Source organism: Patella vulgata, chromosome 5 (assembly GCF_932274485.2).
Source record: "Patella vulgata chromosome 5, xgPatVulg1.2, whole genome shotgun sequence".
Classification (NCBI taxonomy): Eukaryota; Metazoa; Mollusca; class Gastropoda; family Patellidae; genus Patella; species Patella vulgata.
In genome coordinates this window covers 40,608,979-40,630,027 of record NC_065883.2, presented here as the reverse complement: position 1 = coordinate 40,630,027, position 21,049 = coordinate 40,608,979, and the positions used below count along the sequence as shown (strand labels likewise).

At 36.8% G+C, this 21,049-nt stretch overlaps 1 protein-coding gene across 1 annotated transcript in view; it reads left to right on the top strand.

Moving 5' to 3' along the window:
- The window catches only part of LOC126821486 (AT-rich interactive domain-containing protein 4B), a 338,016-nt gene that overhangs the window by 291,973 nt on the left and 24,994 nt on the right, over nucleotides 1-21,049 (top strand). The window contains exon 21 of the mRNA XM_056101477.1: nucleotides 6,518-6,655. Coding sequence (XP_055957452.1) covers nucleotides 6,518-6,655 — 138 coding nt within the window. The remainder of the gene's footprint in view (nucleotides 1-6,517; nucleotides 6,656-21,049) is intronic.

Genomic DNA, 21,049 nt, shown 5'->3' with positions numbered 1-21,049 from the left:
CTTCAATTTCCTTGTTCACGGAAAACCCTCTTTCAACTGTAGCCTGCCTATGTGAAAGAAGTAGCAACAGACTAACAACCGCCCATAACTTGTTGAATTCTGGATTACGAGAAATATCTGCATGCCAGAGATGATCCAATCTTTCTTTCTTGGGATCAAAACTGGAATGGGTGGCTGCAGCCTCATCTAGATATCTTCTAGACTGCCTAAGGACTTCATCTCCATAATCTGCAGTAATCCACTTTGCATCGCTCAGAATCGATAAAACCCTTCGCATATACTTCACCACGACTTCTTTCTGATCAAAGTGCCTGGGATCAAGGCAGGCTATACCTCTGGCAAGCGGATACTTAATCAGGCTCTTCTCCAAAAGTTTGGTAACCATTTTCACCATTTGGAAACCCAATAAATCTCTCTCCGAAACTTTGTTTGGCGATTGCCGAACAGCCTCCTTCAGGGCCTTGTCAGCTGACAGACACACATCTAACTTTGTGATGTCCAAAAAATTACTCTGGTTATTAGCATCAAACGATGTCAACGACGCAGCCGTCAGCGATTCTGTTGCGGATGATTTCATGTACCTCTCCAAAAGACCTTTGATTATGTCAAGAAGATCATGGGATATATATGGCAGCATTGGCTCGTCTGTCTGGTTCTTTGTGAGGAAGGGAGATATCTGTTGAACAACTGATAGAAAAAACTTGAGTTTGACCAGAGTGAGTGGGCATGATGTGTATTTCTGCACTGTGGAAAAAGACTCATTTCCTGGATTATCAATTTTCTTCTGTATCACTTCTGACACATATTTTCTGATTCTATCCCATATTTCTATTGCACGTTCTACACACGGCCCATTGTCCAGCCATCTGGTTGCGCAGAATTTCAATGGAACTTTGGCACCATCTGTTACTTTGATATAATCCTCTCTCCTGGCTGGGGAGTCACGAAATAGGGTGTAAAGGGCCCGTAATAATTTTGCAATTCCTAATTCAGACTTTTCTATAGCCGTCTGGAATGCACCATGGACAACATGCAAACCGCAGCTGCCGACATCTAGGAGAGACTTGCCATAATTATTCTCCATTTCAATTGAACGGAACGATGAAAGCTCCAGTTAACACTTGGTCCATCCATACCGAGCTGTAAAAGGTTCTGTGGATTCAGACCTTCCATCACTGAATGTAACTCATTGACCATATCGGCACCAGTGCAATGACCAACAAATTTAGAGTCGAGATATCTTGACCTGACTTCATCGTTTTCCCAATGCCTGATGTAGAAATCCATCTGTTTTTTTCTGGTTTTTCTTGTTTAAGGACTCATCAAATAAGATGACATATTTATTGTCAGCTATACACTGCATCAAAAGGGACTGGAAATGAGGCGCAAGGCCGAACACTGTCAGATATGCTGCTTTTGTTTCAGCTAATTGAAATTCGGATGCTATTGTACTGTCAGGGAACATTTTTTTCAGCAGTGGCCCAACGCCAGAACAAGAATTATATGAATGGTGAGATTCTATCAAGTTTAATGTCCACATTATTTCAGCCTTGACTACATCCTCTCTGGTTGCATAGTCAGGTATGGTGGACTTAGATGTATTATTGCCCAATGTTGCTGGTCAGGGAGTTTGTGTTTCTAATCCAGGTGTTCCTGAAAAAATAAATTTACAAGGGAATGAGAAACTAGTAATACTAATAATAAACGTTTAATACACGACCGTATCAACAGACATTTTTTCCGTGCATTTGTCATAAAAGTTTCTGGCGTTATAAACAATTAATGAGCTTTAGTAAATTTTAGGGGAAAATGTCACCAATTACTACTCCTCAAAAAAACAAAAACAATCTAAATTTGCATGTTTCATGTGTAAAAGTACTAGGCCTTAAGATCGCGTTATAAAGGTAAACAGATCCACATGTATATATTCTAAAATTAGCATAATGACGTGCAGTTCGTATTTACGACCCTTTAACCCCGGAATCTTTCGCGAAAGATTTCCCTGTATATTTGTAAATACTTTATTATATTTTACAATAAGTATGACCCAATTTATATTTTATTATAATAGAAAGAAATATATTATCATTTATTTTGTTTCCATTGGATTGTTTATAATTGTCTATCGATACCAAGAATCTTGGTAGCGTCGTCAAATGAGCCGTTAGCAGAGGTCATTCACGTCTATACTAGTACCGTACAGACCACTGATCTATACAGACGTCATTGGCAGGTGTTGACTGCAAGGGGAGACAACTCTGTTAGGGAGATGGGTTTAGACCAACCAAAAGTAAAATCTCTACCTTCCCACCCTGATTTTTTTTTTTACCTTATCTATTTCACTATGCCTAGATAGACGATTTGCATCGAAATTACAAGAATATATACAAATTAAGATAAGATAGTCACCCGTTTCAGAACAAACAAATTTTGTAATTTGGCCTCAGGTGTTTTGGTCAAGAATCTTGACATGTTTGGCTCCCTTTGTGTGACTCCTCACAGCACTCTCACCCATATTCCCGATATCAAAACTTTTCTGGCATACCGTACACTTCGCCCGATGAGCGGACTCTCGTGCCAACCAATCGCGGTAGTCTGGATGTCCAAGCCACGCTGTATTAAAATAACAAACTTTCGACATTAGGCCTACTTCGTTCTTAACCGAGATCCGTATTTTCGCGCTGTAGTAGACCGATTCCAGCTAAGATGTCCTGTGACTTGAAAAGGGTGTTTACATCACGTGACGTCCTCGCTTAACCATTCAAAAAATAACGTGTTTGCCTTAGTGTTTATTCTTCTTATTACCATTCCCGCATATTTATTAAGTACATATCCACACACCGATGATCACAGAGTCTAGCTAGTCACTCAAATAAATATTTTGGCGAGAATTTAAAGACATGTATATCTTTCCGTGAATTTTATTACAAAAGACAAGTGCCTTATAAAGTATGTATGACGTCTTCGGTGAAAGAAAATGTTGTGCACATCTACCATTCCTTGGTTTGATTGACATATAAGATACAGCTTTTTTCTAACTAACTGTTTCACGTATAGGCTTCGCATAATTTATATTTTCACATTCTAGCCAACTAGACTTTATTTACGGTAACACGTTTATCGATAAACAGTCGATTTTAATGCGTCCATTCATTGTTCATATTTAAAGGCAAACAAATATTACAGGATGAATTTAGTGACCTCACTAAATTTGACCAAATAATTATGGAATTGGAAGTACGTAATTATTACAGATGAAAACAGACGTGTGGGCGGGTCATGGGAAACAAACAAACAGCGGCCTTATTTCCTGAAGTTGATAAACGAGTTCATGCGACCTAATTCTGGACTCTTTTAATCTTCAAATAAATATTTCTGACAGGCACAATAATAGCATCCCCGAATTTAGGGCTGTGTCGATACAATTCATTTTCGATACGATACGTATTGATGATACGGCAAAGTGATACGTATCGCGATATGATGACATCACGAATTATGCCCAAAATAATCTCAAACTACATTCTGTTTCAAGATGTTTGAGATGGGTAAGCATCAGGGTTCTTAATCCATTTTGAAACGAACCGGCCGGATATGGGTTAATTATAAGCTCCATTCCCTTTAATATAACTAGACTTCAACAAAAATAATTCTTGGTAATTTTAATGTACACTGTATGTGATTACTACAAAAATAACGACGGATACACCTTTTGAAAATTTTCCATATTTAATTCACGTAAAATCTTGAAGTTCACGTTTGTAATATTCCAGTATAAATTAATTACTGTCTTCGTTTATTCGATGAAACGTTCGCATTTCATAAGTCGATGATCTTAAATATTAGCATTTTTCATCTATTGCCAGTATCAGAAAATGCCGTAGCTAAAATAAGATGATACGGCACCATGGCATTTCTTCATAACACAATTTGTAGTCTTTGTCTATCAGGTAACTATAGTCACGTAACTTGGCAAAAGTTTTTATTCATTCGTCAATTGATAGACACACAGCACAATTGTCACGTGACAACATACTGAAATTGCTTTAAAATCAAAATTCCACACGATTATGATATAGCCTTCAATAAAAACAACATTTTTAAAATTAAGCCTTTGTCACAATGAGTATAAAATAAAAATAAAAAAACAGTAAGCGCTATTTAGTACTGGTTTATTGACCTAATTCCAAGCGAAATGTCACGTGTCATTGGAATTCTATCAGGAAAATATATTATTAAATGACTGTTTCTCAGTGTATTCAGTGTTTTATCAGAGGATTATTACATTCAATGAAGATTTAAATTTACCTAACAACTGGTCAGTGAATCCATTAATGTATGATCCAGTTTTATTTTAAAGGAGCTAAATCGCTAATATTTTGGACCTAGAAATTGGCACAAATGTGTCGCAACACACATAATAATGTAATATGAATTTATATAAACTGTTTTACATTCAATCGTGTCCGTTTTACTGTGAATTGTCATCAGTTATGTTCGGCGAAATACGCCAGAAGTCTCAACCGCAAATCAGTTTCTAGCGTCTGGTTATTCCAATATTATTTATTGCACATGCTCTCCAAATAAGAATATGATATCACCGTTTGACATGACTTGTGGAATATGTCTAACCTCATTCTTTGAGCACCTTGTTACAAATGGCGCTGAAACGCATTATGGTACACGATTCGTGTACCAATGGTAAAATGTTTATTTTGTATTAAATATTGGATATCAGAAGCCCATCTTTTCCAGGTAAGATCACAACACCAATGCTGATTTAAATTGCAAAAAAAATCGTGTTTTCAATGTCGAAGATTTTGGATGATATTGAGTTACGGACTTAGCTAATTTAATATGTACCTGTACCTGGAATTCACACGGAGTGTGGAAGACGCTCGATTGGCAAACCATGCCGAGATCGTCTTCTTTCGCCACGTGGGTTTCCTTTTCTTTTCGAACTGAAGAATTTTTTCAGCGATACGGCTATATTACGTATCGATATAAATATCGCTGGAACGTATTGATACATATCGGTGTATCGATATATGGACACAGCCCTATCCCCGATGTTCATGTACCGTTGACTATATGTGCAAGGGAATAGAATTTTGTGCCGATTTTAGCATTCCACGTACTCTTCTTTATTTATTCCATTTATCAAGTTTTATTTTACATGCAGACCAATATTAAAGCTTGTACTTTGTCCAAATATGGATTAGTGGAAATCAAAACTGGGCTAGTGTCTGACAGTAGACTACTAACCCTGGGCTGATGGATTCAAATTTGTTTTAACGGCCCTGAACAGAGACTCCTCGAATCTGGTAAATAACACCTGGAAAACACATGGAAAACTCCTGGAATTTTAAGTGTCCTGAGTTGTGCACACCCTGATAAAAGAAAATAAATTAGTCAGGTTATTTCTTTAAAAAAGACATTCACTGCAAGTGGAAATGAATAGTAGCACCATTTAGATCTGGATAAGACATGAAAATTGCTCAACCATTTTATATAACCAATTGGTTACGCAATGGTCATCTGGCGTAACCAAAGAAAATGGTTACGCATACGCCAAAATTTGAAATTTCATGGCCTGCGGTCATTCAAACCAAGGAATGGTTGCTGCAGCATTTTCTTTCACCAAAGACGACATACATACGTCAAAAGGCACTTGTCATTTGTAATAAAATTCACGGAAAGATAAAAGGTCTTTAAATTCCGGCTAAAATATTTTATTTACGTGACTAGTGCTCTGTGACGAACGTTTGGTTCCAAAACTGGTACAATGAGAGAGCCTCGAACATGAGGTACTGACTGATTGACACTACTTCACAGTATTTTATTAACCACAACACTCTATAAACACAGTCTCAAAAGGACACAAAGATAATAAATGTGAATATCTGCTGAAGATAGACAAAATTATAAAAGTATTTATATTATCACGATGCCATGTGCCAATGGGGTCAAAGTTGAAGACAATTAACATACGGGTGTAATAAATTCTTTGGACTGACATGTTAATAATCTGTTGTATCTAAAAATCCAAAGGTATGCTTTTAAATATTTATAACAGAACAAACCATCAACCTGATTGGAACAGGTCATTTCGTAACCTGTCAAAGTAGGGAAAGATCATGAAGAAATGAAATGCCAAGAATGAATGAATTAACGAATGGTTAACTTAGAAGCATATCACTAATAATTTAGACCATCATTTAGACCAGATATTTTAATCTATAAAAATGTATTAAATGTGAATAAATCATGGATGCCGGTTACTGTTGGGGTTTCAATGACAAAGTAACCGATATTAGGTATTTCACAAACACGGGTCATGAGAAACTAACAATTAATTAACCGCGGCCTTACTCTTAATCAGATTTTAGTGTAGTATAGATGTTTCATTACTGACAATAGAAAAAATATGTGACAACTCTTGTTGACTGCTCAGACGACTTAGCTGCTGTGGGCGTATGTTTCGTTGCCTGGCAACCTATCTTAAACTATGTTTCAGGAAGTGACAGTGAAGATGCCATCTTGAATAAACTACCAAGTCCACCACATATTACATGTTGTTCTCCATCAAAACATTCTGATATGCCACATCCTGCACGATTATGTCGCCCATCCAAATATAACTTTATCAATCTTGGTAAGTAAATTTATGTATACTCAGAGAAAAAAATGGCAACACCTCGATTTGGATATAGTGCTAATGTTTGATCAGATATGTTGGCTATTTTATGTTCTGGAAGGTATTCAATCTTCCTAAATTTACCTCAAGACGGTTTGAAGGGATCAATTTTGACTAAGTCATAATGATGTATTTGATATTCAGATAACAGGCTAGTAAAATTAGCTCAAAAAAAAGCCTGTTCTCACACAAGATATCAGATGTGTGCCTTTTTCTATTTGTTAAATGGAGTTAACTCCCTTTTTTGTACTGGATAATAGAGAATAAAACATGTCTATTGAAAATGAAGTTTAATAGGTTTGTTTACAGCAAGTAAGTTGCTGTTTTTCAAGTCAAAGTATTGCCATTGAGGGCAATTAAGTTTCAAGCCCTAAGTTTTAAATACAGTCCTCACTTCAAGTACATTTTGGTCCGACGAGACGGATTTTAAAGCCAGAATTTCAAGTCAAAAGTAAAGTTTAAGTTTGCAATTTTGACAGTTGTCAAAAATGGCTGCCTCTGCAAGTAAAGTTGAATTGACCACTTTCCAGTTTCGCGCCACCTAGCGGCGTTCTGTAACATATAAACAAAGATGGCGTCTGATGGGGTCATGGTAAGCAATGCGTGTTTTTCCGACTGAAATGTTCGTTTGGTGATTTATTTATGGAATGACAGTTATCAATGAACTCGATAATAAATACTATTTTTCACATTTTGCTTCACAATACTCGATAGAAATGTGATGTAAGTAACTTATTAGCACCTTTCCTCGGTGTATCGGTGAATATCAGGACAGTTTTGGTCGGGAGCCGCCTTGGCTGGGCGCCTCAACCAAAACTGTCCTGATATTCACCGATAAACCGAGGAAAGTGTGCTAATAACTACTACATACAGAGGGGCGACTTCCTTATAAATAGTGTGGTTTCGAATCCCGGTTGTACGTGACAAGGAGTAGGGTCGCCTGTCCAACTTCGTGGGTTTTCTCCGGGTCCTCCGGTTTCCTCCCACTGCTAAAGACCCCTATGCGCAAGCGAATTATTGAAATAAAATTAAACCATATGTTAGCCCCGAAATGACCTAGTTTGTGTCGAGTGGACGTTAAACCCCATTTCTCTCTCTCCTTATAAATAGCTGCAGCAGGGAGCTCTATTTTAAATGGTATAAAGAGATGACGTCATGTACACAAAAAAACTGGGATATTAATTTCAGGAGCAACTGTTATTTACTAATATGAAATATTTTCACTCTAGAAGCACCAGTGCCAGATATTGGTTAACAGTAGAACACCCTTAGTTCAAATACCAGTGCCAGATATTGGTTAACAGTAGAACACCCTTAGTTCAAATATTGCCACTTTGAAAAATAGCTCTCTATATTGTACGTATGCAGAACGTTCCGATTGAGACCATTTCGGACTTTTGTCGATATACAGTGCCATTTGTTTGGCCACTCTTGATACTTTTGACCGTTGTACGGTGGTTTCATACGGAGGGGGGGGTGTAACGTGCGCGCGCACACGTGCGCAGTATCATACAATCTGTCATTGAGTCAACTGGCGGGGTTTCGATTCCCCGGTTGTACGTGACAAGGAGTAGGGTCGCCTGTCCAACTTCGTGGGTTTTCTCCGGGTCCTCCGGTTTCCCCCCACTGCTAAAGATCCCTTCGAGCAAGCAAATTATTGAAATAAAAAAAATTAAACGATATGTTAGTCCCGAAATGACCTAGTTTGTGTAGAGTGGACGTTAAACCTAGCGCTGATATCAAGTATCGATGCATCGATTCGGACGCCGCCGATGTGATTCTCGGCCCTTTTTCGTATTATCGATGCATCGGCTAAAAATGTGAATAATTACCTTTATATATCCACTAGAATAAATAACACATTTTCAATACGTTTTTCGGTGTTTTTTTTTTTAATTTAAAATAAAACAATATACATGTAACAAACAAATAAATGAATCCCGCACGTTGTATTTTTAAGCTATCCAGCTTGACCTGTTTACGCTTCCGTTATGTTTGTCTCCATTTCCCAGTGGCCACACAGACTGTCTTGTTAGTTACTTCCCCTGGCTATCATGCCCTTCAAACCCAAGGTCAATTTCACGGTTCACTGCCTCTGTTTGTCAACAAACACACGCGTTGATTATTATATTATCATTAAATAGATTCATCATTATGGTTATAAAGAAGAAGTTTTGGGGCCGCGTGGAAATATTTTAGTTTTGAATGCAATGAAAAGGGAGATTATAAAATATAACAATATGCGACATATGTGAGTTAAAAATGAAATATAGTGGTAATACAACCAACCTCTCCACTCACCTTGACCGTAAACACTATACAATTTGACACAAAAAAACTGGGAATAAAGGCAACAATATACAAACAAATAGCCAAGTTGCAGCTTCTTCTTCTGCTCTGCAGAAATGGATCATCAATTCACCGCGATCGATGATGTCACATGATAGCTCGAAATTTAAATACGTAAGTAGAAAACTCGCGGAGCATATCATTGATGATTTAAGGCCCATAAATTCTGTTGAGTCAGCTTCCTTACGGGAATATTCTAATGCCTTATGTCCCGAATACCCCGTGCCTCATAGAGGCTACTTACTTGAAAAAGTAATTGTACCCATGTATCAGGAAAAAAAGGAGCAGATTATTTCTATTAATAAAGCCTCTGATATCAACCAAACACATGCACTGACCACAGACATGTGGACGTCAAAGTCAGATGATGGGTACATGACTGTCACAAGTCATTTTATTAACGTTCACTGGGAACTGGTGTGCCAAAATCTCGAAACTAGAGTTGTCAACGACCGACACACTGGCGAGGTTATCGCAGAAGAACTTACTGGTGTTGTTGATGACTGGAGCATAGAAAATCCCATTGTTGTGTCAGACAATGGCAGTAATATTGTCAAGGCCGTAAATAAAATTCTCCTTTGGCCACATGTACCTTGTTTGGGTCAGACGTTAAATCTATGTGTAAAAAAAGTACTGGATGCGTCATGTGTGTCTGTCTTCTTGGGTAAGATAAGACATGTGGTAGCGCATTTTAAAAGAAGTGTAGAGAGTAGCCGCATTATAGGTGAAAAACAAGCCCTATTGAATATTCCCCGACATAAACTTGTAATTGACGTCGATACGCGATGGAATTCGACTTTAGATATGTTGGAACGGTTTATTGAACAGGAGCCGGCTGTGTGTGCTACTCTCTTCAGTAGTAGCAACGAACGTGTCCGTTGCCTTATAACATCTATATCTGATTCAACAATGGCACACACACGTGCTATTGTCAAGATTTTACAGCCATTTAAAATGGCGACGGTGCATATGTCCTATGAAAAAAAACCAACGGTTTCAATTTTATTGCCCGTAGTTTGCAAACTAAAATCAGAACTTGGACATGCTGACAATGATGACTCGTTTGTAAAACAGATAAAGTCTATATTATTGAACGATCTGAGTTCAAGATATACCAATGACACTCAAACACTTATGTTCAAAAAAGCCTCCTTTTTAGATCCAAGGACAAAATCACTGTCATTTTTATCTGATAGTGATAAGGCATCTGTGCAAAACACCATCTCTGACGAAATTCGTGGACTTTCTCAATCTGAATCTTCAGATTCAACAAACAATTTAAGTCCTGACGAATCGGCAAATTCTTCTGTGAGTGTTGACACTTTTTCCAGTTGGCTCGGCAATGTAGTTCGTCTGACAGCTGAAAAGGTAACAAAAAATATCAATTATAAAATCAATTATGAGCTGGAGCGCTTTAGATCCGAGGATACTATTAATCTAACAGATGACGCCCTCTTATCCGATTATTCTTAAATTTATACACAGTGTTTAAGGTCATGAGACGAAGAAGCCTATTGATTTTCAGCGATTTCCGATAATTACTGCCAGAGTTATGGCCCTTGATCACTTCAAAAAATCTTGTGTACGCTCTAGAGGCCAAAGTTAATATCCGATTGATCTTAAATTTTATACTCAGTGTTTAAGGTCATGAGACAAAGAAGCCTATAAATTTTCAGCGAATTCCGATAATTACTGCCAGAGTTATGGCCCTTGATCACTTCAAAAAATCTTGTGGACGTTCTGGAGACCAAAGTTAATATCCAATTGACTTTAAATTTATACACAGTGTTTAAGGTCATGAGACGAAGAAGCCTATTGATTTTCAGCGAATTCCGATAATTACTGCCAGAGTTATGGCCCTTGATCACTTCAAAAAATCTTGTGGACGCTCTGGAGGCCAAAGTTAATATCCGATTGACTTTAAATTCATACACAGTGTTTAAGGTCATGCGACGAAGAAGCCTGTTGATTTTTAGCAATTCCCGATAATTACTGCCAGAGTTATGGCCCTTGATCACTTCAAAAAATCTTGTGGACGCTCTGGAGGCCAAAGTTAATATCCGATTGACTTTAAATTCATACACAGTGTTTAAGGTCATGCGATAAAGAAGCCTATTGATTTTTAGCAATTTCCGATAATTACTTCCAGAGTTATGGCCCTTAATCACTTTGAAAAATCTTGTGGACGCTCTAGAGGCCAAAGTTGATATCCGATTGACTTTAAATTTATACACAGTGTTTAAGGTCATGAGACGAAGAAGCCTATTGATTTTCAGCGATTTCCGATAATTACTGCCAGAGTTATGGCCCTTAATCACTTTGAAAAATCTTGTGGACGCTCTAGAGGTCAAAGTTAATATCAGATTGACTTTAAATTTATAATCAGATTTTAGTTTATTATAAATGTTTCATTACCGAAAATTAAAAATATGTGACAACTCTTGTTGACTGCCCAGACGATTTAGCTGCTGTGGGCGTATGTTTCGTTGCCTGGCAACCTATCTTTTATTATTTGATAGAAACTTGTCGCTTTAGTACCATCTGATAGTCAATGGGCTATTAAACGATACAAAACTTTAACTAATCGGCAAAAACACAATTGATACATCGCATTTTCCGCACAGGCACCCATTTTTCAGAATTTTGTTAAACTTTGGATACCTTTCTTGACCACTTCCGGAGATTAGAGGATTTTCATTTAAAGTTCATGGACTGGTTTGGTCCTTCGACTTCATATTCCTGAAGTTTCAGAAAAATCGTTGGAGCCGTTTTAAAAAAATAAGAACTCTACGAATTGACCAAAATGCGAAAAAAAGTGAAAAATCAAGGTTAACATTTCAGATCAAAACTTATATTGTTGGAATCAGATTGATGTCACCTATCCAAAAATATAACTGTAATTTCAAAATTCCCAAAAATAAAAATTTTAGAAAATTTTGAAAATTTTCCATTTTTCACCAAAAAAATGAGAGCGACAAAGTTTCTAATTTCCACAGTTTTGAACTGCTATCTGCTCAGAAATGTCTCCAGCTATCCAAAAATGTAAATATCTAAAGAATCCATTGAGAATTAAGAGAATAATGGCCGATTTTCAATTTTCGTGCACGTTAAAGATTTGACGCATTTCCGCTATGCGCACAAATTTCGAAATAGCTTTAAGCAGTAGCTGCACACCACTTTTCAACAGGGCTGCCGACAACCAGTATCACAGCGCAATTTGCGATACATATTTTGTCCGTTGCTAACCAAAAATTAAAATCTTGACACAAGAATAATCCACATTTTGAAGACTAGAAGGCTTACTCAACACTTTCAACGTGTATAAAATGTTGAATAATATTTTATAAACAAAACTGAATTCTCCGCGTGACATTTTCTCCTCGAACTACCCAGACACAATACTATATAACACAGGGACATAACTCTATGAATAGGGACTATTAAACCGGAAATAGGGAATCAAGTAGTACCACTCACATTGCGAGACATCAAGTAATTATATCATATTCATTTTGAAAGAAATAAATCCAGTGTATCCCCCACGCATTGTAAATAAGATATAAAAAAATAAATACATGTTAACGTATTGTAAAATGATAAATAAATGATAAAATGATAAAGTAAAAATTCCCGTAAAATATTATTGTTTATATCGCGTGTGTCTAGTTAATCGAGGTGCGCCCAATTGAACAAAAATAGTAATACTACTAACAGTAATACATGATAAAAAGAAGACAAATTGTTTTCTAACGAAGATTTCTAACGTGACAAAAAATAACAATTAAAATGAGTGGGGCTTTGGAAGTCACTGTCAAGAATTTGCTTCAGACATAAGACCTAACTAAATGTCTACATCACATTCACAAACTGTCACAAGTACTTGTGGCAGTGCTAAAAAATCTAAGAATTTAAAGAATAGTCAGAATGGAATCTAATCATATTTGTTATGAATTAAACTAATATCCTGTTATTTAGGTGTTTTATGTTGAAACTGAAAAACTGCTAATCAATTTTTAAATTTGCTAATCAAATTTGGCAAAATTGGACTTTTTGATTACCATACCTGATGAAATTACTGTAAGCTCACAAGCTAGTTCAATTGATAGTTTACAAAATATTAGTGCTGATTCCTCTCCAAATAAAGAAATGTTAAATCTTCATTTGTTAAAACTTAGAAATATTGAAAAATTCCACCTCCTTCGTTTTGCCAACTATACTGGATTTCAATCATATATTTCACTCTATAGTTTTTATCAATACCTGTTACCAGAATGCAATTTTTTATATTGTGTTGGCACTGAAAACACATCGGAAGGTGCAACCTATGATTTGATTAATAAGCGAGGTCCCTCTAGGGGTATTTCACCATTAGAGGAATTATTTATAACTTTAGTTAGATTACGGAAAGGTCTCTCTGAAAAGCTTTTATCTGATTTATATGGTTTATCAGAAGGTCATGTCTCTAAACTTTTAAATACATGGATCATTTTCTTGGCTGATCGTTTGAAATATTTGCCTATATGGCCAAGTCAGGAACACGTTAAAAAAACACTTCCACCACTTTTTCATGTTTCATTTTCTAATACTCGCGCCATTGTCGATTGTACAGAATTTTTTATTGAGCAGCCTTCTGCTTCACTGTGCCAAAGAGAGACCTTTTCATCATATAAGCACCACAATACCGCTAAGGCTTTATTAACTATTTCTCCAGCTGGCCAAATAACTTTTTTATCGCAATTGTACGCTGGTCGTTGTTCAGACAAAAAAATTATTCGTCATTGTGGGTTTTTAGATTTATTACAGGAGGGGGATTCAATAATGGTTGATAGGGGGTTTGACATTGCTGGAGATTTGGAGAGCAGGGGAGTAAGTTTATATATACCATCATTTTTACAATCAGACAAATCCAGAAATATTGCTGCTCTAAGGGTACATGTCGAACGGGCTGTTCGAAAAATTAAAGAGTACGCCATTAGAGTGTCGTCTGTATAGGTAAAATGTGCTTAGAAATCGATTTTTGTTGCAACCCCCAAGGGTCTAAAAAATGTTGCCATTTTCTTATAATACAAGGTTTCTAGTGATGGAAAATCCATATTCCCACCTTCAGATATTGCCAGTTTTTAAAATATTACCCATTTACCCAGGGCCTCGGTCAATTTATCATGTTTGTCTAACATGACTTTGACGTCGTGATTTTGGATGATAAAATTACTGCAGGTGAATGATTTTTTTCGTGTGTACTGCCAAAATGCATAGCAACATTTGAAAAAAAAAATTATGGAAATATCTCAATTTGTATTTGCACAGGACCAATAATAAGCGCCAACAACGCAGTCATGTTACACATCGTAGCATGTTTTTGTCTATTTATGAAAATACAGCGTCATTATATTGATATTGAATTTAATTTATTATCAGAAATCATACATAAATTTGATAATTGCATAGACATATTTGATTTCAACCAAAAAAACAATGCATAAACATGATATTTCAAATAGGGGTCCTAGTTAAAAAGGTATAAGGAGAGATAACTCGTATCTATAAATATTGAACAAAGACCAAATTACCCCCTTGGCGACCTACCCTATCACCAAACAAAGAATGAAAACAAATTTAAAACATTAATCTTTTATTTAATGACTAGTATTAAAGGTTTAAATAGATATAAATTAGGCCTGTGTATTGCAATTTACAAAAACATTTCAATATGAATATTTTTTTAAAATACAGAAAACATTTTTTTAATTTTTAATAACTGTTATATCAATAATTTATTTAAATCTTTCTGTAACAGTTGTGCAATAATTAATGCTTAAATAGTTAGAATGTAAAATATAAAAACATATAAAACAAACACCTATTCTACTATCTAACCCTTGTGCACTGGGCTAGCTATCCCTGGTCCACTAAACTCTTGTAGTAGATAATGAGTAGACATTAAGAAATGGAGCTTGGGAGATGGCAAATCTGCCTACTATAAATTCATAAGAAACTGTGTCAGTATCCTGACAAGAAAGGTCAATAATGAAAGGGGTTTAGACCAATACCCCTCCTTTTGAATACAAAATAGGTAATATAACAAACCCCCCAAAAATTGATAACAAACAGGTCTTTACAGTACGAAGGTAGTAAAAAATTAATTCACATAAATCATATCCACTGAATGTTGTTTGTTTGCACGTTGACACTGCTATCTGGTCATTTTGCACCAATCCACTTGCAATGGCAGATAATTCGCCTACATACTAGTAGTACAGTAGGCCAAACCGGAATACCCCTGCATATTCCCACACCTTGTCATTGAGAAGAGGATTCAAACCGTTGAGCCCGTTAATGACAGACCAATTGGCTAAATCGCCCCCACCCCCAAAGGACAAAACCATTGTACACAAATAACAAATTATTACCGGTAGTTTGAAATGTTGACTTGTTCAATGTCCTTTGCCATCTTAATAAACATATTTAATAACTTGGCCAGTCGCAGAATTTCTTTGTTGAAAATAATTTTTTTCTAATCACATCTTCACAAAATATATCAAAGGTTGTCTCATATGCAGACACCTCTGAAGACCTGAAAAATGTAAGTTCATAGTTACTACACGTACAAGGAAATCTCATCCTAGATGCATGAATTCATGTTTGGTGATATTTCCATTTAAGATTTAACGCTCAATCGCATGTATTAGCCGATGGTCGATTAAGAAAAACAAACATATTATTACACTTTAAACTTATCATATCACAAACAAGTCTTGACAGTACAAAAGTGCTAGTAAAAAATGTTCACACATTCTTAGAACGGATGTACTTTGGACAACACAATCTGGTCATTTTGTGCCAATTCACTTGCCATCAAAGATACCAGCACTACTTATACTATAGAGTAAATTGGCTACTCCCACACCTTGTCATTGAGGTAGCTGATAATGGGATTCGAACTCAAGTCCATTGATGACAGACCTTTTTGTAACCATTTGGCTATATAAATCCCTTCCCACCCACTAGTTGCCTATGTAGGCCTATGATATAAAATAGATATAACAACAAGCCACAAGGACACAACAACTACTACAAGTATGAAATAAACTTACCCTGACGACTGAACTGTGGGTTTTCTTGTTAGGAATCAAACATAATCCTTGTAGCATCGTAGATGGTACCTAACTTCAACAGCAACACATTCTTTATCTCTGATGTGCTTGAGAATGGTTTCATGTTCTTTCTTAATTGCTGCTTCTCTAAGTCGCCCTAAAAAGATATGGAAAATTGTAAATATCATGGATATGATAACAGACTGATAGATAACACCTATCGGCCACCCGACCACTCTCCGCAAAAAACGCCTTTTACGACACGCTGAGGAGGGGCGATGGACCTATTCCACTACCTAACACTGGGCATAGCCAGGAAAGGAGGGTGGGGGGGGCAATATTAAATCACAACGGTTGAATAAATAATAAAAACTTACCCCCATCTTTAGTTTCTGCTAAAACCAGCTTATCAGAGACAGTCTTATTCTTACACCTGTAGAACAAAGATACTTTTTTGCAGATAATGCACACAGGAGGCAAGACATGTCCTTGCAGGTGGACAGCTTGGGTGGTTGATAATTTAGTGGCGGCTGATCGCAAACCTTGTCTAGACATGGATTGACTCTCATCACTCGTTTGCTTCTCACCAGACTGTAATGCAACTCTTTTAGTAGCTCGTTCAATCTTTGGTCTATCTGTGAATCTCGAATAACACATGGAATGATAGCCATAAACCAGTAGTGTATCATCTTTATTCCCTATAAATACAAACATACTCCTAATATTATTGCACACATAAACAAAATAAGCAAATTAGAACCTGAGAGAAGAATTTAGGTGCAACAAATATCCATAATAACAATTACTTTTCTTTTATGAAAAACAATAAGACAACCTATCTATGAACTATATAACGAGACTATACAATGTGATTGTCAACAAACATTATTATTATTTATCGTAACTTGCACACAGCAATGACAACAAACAAGAAATATTATATACGGACGTAAGCTCCCATTGCATTGTACCGTCCCGAGCATTTGTGATGAGAACAGGTGTCTATAAAATTTAATCCGCCTATCATTAAGAATTTAATTTAAAATGTAAACAACAAAATATTTTGTGTTTTGCGAAAAAATAAAATGGCGACTCTACTTTCAATTTTAGTTTGATTTAGTTGATAAACTTACCCTAAAATACATCTTTATATTGTTAGCACACTTTTAGCTCGTTTCCATCAAGATTTGTCCATTCTTTAAAACTTAAAACAACCTTATTCCAACTGGTATCTGTACATTTAATCAGCTTTCCACAATCTTTGTCTACGAGGTGAATAAGGCACTTCATCGCCTCAAAGTAAACACGCTAACTCAGACTTGCCTTTTGACCTGTGAACTTGAGGTCAAATTGGCGCGTAATATTATCTAGAGTGTTTTTGATTGGTTGTTTGTTTTAATGATATGCATCAGGTGTAAATAGTGGTTGATAAACTTCATGGCGCAAACAGAAAGTAATTCAAACTTGCGACGACTCATTTATAAAAACTGGCACATTCTAGAAGCGGGAAGGCGGTTTTTTATCCATATAAATTCACATTTTACTAATGTGTGACTTTACAACTAAACCCATTTTATAGAAATTTTTTGAAACGATAGCTATTGACAGATGACACTCTACATTCTCCAAAACACTATTCCAATTTCCCTATGTCCAATGCTAGAAAAGATATGGTTTGTTTGTGGACATCTTGCTAACTTTTCTGGTCCACTCTGTAAAAATCCAAAATGAAAAAAGGAAGTAGTGTTTTAGAGAATGGGTGTTACTGTTAAGGATTTTAGACCAGATTGGCGGCTAGGGTTGTTCTAGATGGAGATGAACTTGTTCACATAGTTTAATATTTCAAAGAGTTTAATATACATGTAATAAACCTACAAGAGTGGCTACATCTCTTAAGTTATTTACGAATAGCAGAACAAGTTCGACTCCGTCTGGAATAACCCTATGGATTCCAATGAGCTTCATCAAGTTGTGGTCATGAACAGGTTGATTTTAATTAAAATTATTTACATATATGAAGCAGGTATTAAAATGGTTAAAACATAAAAATAATAGGATAAAACAGTTCTTGTATGTAAAAATGGCACTGTAAAACACGGTGTTAAAATTTGCTGTTGAGAGAAGAGCGGGCGGGGCATCTTTTCCCTTTGTCGGTAAAATGTTTCTTCGTCAGAATAGAATTGAATTAAACTGGAGGTCCAGATGATTGGTGTTTGGTATCGTCAATGCGGATAGAAAAAACCCGTGGGGAAAAGAATCTGATTGCTTTGTTTTATGTGGAAAAGCGAAGTGCTCGCAGTAAAAACCACATATCTGGACCTGTGAGTTTCCTATAGATTAGGGTAGTCCAGATGATAAAGCAACAGAGGTAAACAAATAGCGGACTTCATTAACATTAATAATTTGTGTTTATTAAATGATGACTCGCCTACTTATCTACATCCTGCCACAGCCTCTTTTTCTTCCCTAGATCTCACCATTTGCTCTCCGGTCCTGTTTCAGGATTTTACATGGAGAGTAAATGAAGATCTATGTGGTAGTGACCACTTTCCTATCTTGATTGATAAAAACGGTCCCTCTCCAGTCGAAAGACCTCAGAGGTGTAAGTTGCATAAGGCTGATTGGGCTCTGTTTGAATCTTTGTGTCTCTTCTCTTTTGATGCAAAAGAGTTAGAAGATGCAGATGAACCCCTGGCCTTATTCACTTCAATTCTTCAAGATGTAGCTGAGCAGGCGATTCCAAAAACCACGACTACACCAAAACGTTTCAATAAACCATGGTATAACGATGATTGCAAATCTGCTCTTAAAGAGCGTGATCGCATCCTGAGACAATTAAAGAACCCCCCTTCCATGGAGAATATTGCGGCATACCAGATGGTCTGGGCGCAGGCTCAAGCAAAGTAATCTTCATGGCAAGGTTACGTCTCAAGGATTAATTCCCATACCACATCTAAGTCGGTATGGGATAGGATTCGTAGGATTAAAGGTAAAAGTAGTGCATTATCAGTTAACCATCTAAATGTTGATAACACCACCTTAACAACATTTCCTGATATTGCTAATTCTCTGGCCAGTACAATTTCATTTAACTCATCATCCAATTTCTCCTCTGATGCATTTCGAGGCATTAAACAACAACAGGAGAAAAGGCGACTTAATTTCAAGTCCCGGTACAAACGGCTCTCTTATGTTAATGACTTTCAGATGTGCTATGGTTCTACAGACATGCGGATAATCGAACGTAAGTTGCAGCTTTGTTTGAATTCACTTCAACAATGGGCAACCGAAAATGGATTTCGTTTTTTCGAAATCCAAGACTGTCTGCATGCATTTCTGTTAGAAACGAGGTTTGCATCCCGATCCAGAACTGTTCTTGGATGGCAATCGCCTTCCAGTTGTGGATGAAACCAAATTTCTGGGGCTGATATTTGATAAGAAATTATCTTTTATCCCCCACATTAAAAGCCTCAAAAAGAAATGGCTGAAAGCCCTCAACATATTGAGAGTCTTATCAAATACTGACTGGAGAGCAGACCGTAAGGTCTTGCTCCGATTATATCGAGCATTAGTTAGATCAAAACTCGATTATGGGTGTATTGTGTATGGGTCTGCCTGCGAGTCTTATCTCAAAGAGCTCGACACCATACACAACCAGGGACTTAGAATCAGTTTAGGAGCATTTCGTACATCTCCAGTGGACAGTTTATACGTCGAGGCGCACAAGCCCTCACTACACAACAGACGTGATAAACTGGCCCTGCAGTATGCTACGAAAATAGCATCTTTACCAAACCATATTTGTCCCCCGCCTTTCGAAGAAAGCAGGGGACTATTAAAATGGGTTCGTCCGTCTGTCTGTCTGTCCGTCTGTCTGTCCGTCACACTTTTTGGGACACAATAACTCTCTTCCTAATTGAGCTAGAATGTTCAAACTTGGTGTATGTGTTTATTAGGTCAATGCCTTGATGGAGTTCGAAGATGAGCATTTTCCGCTTAGGGTAAGCAGAGATAAGCAATTTGATTGGTTGATGCTTTGGGACACGATAACTCTCTTCCTAATTGGGCTAGAATGTTCAAACTTGGTGTATGTGTTGATTAGGTCAATGCCTTGATGGAGTTCGAAGATGAGCATTTTCCGCTTAGGGTAAGCAGAGATAAGCAATTTGATTGGTTGATGCTTTGGGACACGATAACTTTTAATTGAGCTAGAATGTTCAAACTTGGTGTATGTGTTTATTAGGTCAATGCCTTGATGGAGTTCGAAGATGAGCATTTTCCGCTTAGGGTAAGCAGAGATAAGCAATTTGATTGGTTGATACTTTGGGGCACGATAACTCTCTTCCTAATTGAGCTAGAATGTTCAAACTTGGTGTATGTGTTGATTAGGTCAATGCCTTGATGGAGTTCGAAGATGAGCATTTTCCGCTTAGGGTAAGCAGAGATAAGCAATTTGATTGGTTGATGCTTTGGGACACGATAACTTTAGTTCTAATTAAGTGAGATTGATGAAACTTGGTGTATAGTTTCATTACAGTAATACCTTGACTAAGTTTAAGATAAGGAGCATTTTCTGCTCAGGGTAAGCAGAGCGATACGCAATTTGATTGGTCGAGACTTTGGAAAACAATAACTCTCCTACTTTGGTTGTCCCCCGCCTTTCGAAGAAAGCAGGGAACTATTAAAATGGGTTCGTCCGTCTGTCTGTTTGTCTGTCTGTCCGTTCCGCTTATGGTAAGCAGAGATAAACAATTTGATTGGTTGATCTTCGAATTGAGTAAATGTTCATGCTTATTGTCCCCCGCCTTTCGAAGAAAGCAGGGAACTATTAAAATGGGTTCGTCCGTCTGTCTGTTTGTCTGTCCGTTCCGCTTAGGGTAAGCAGAGATAAACAATTTGATTGGTTGAT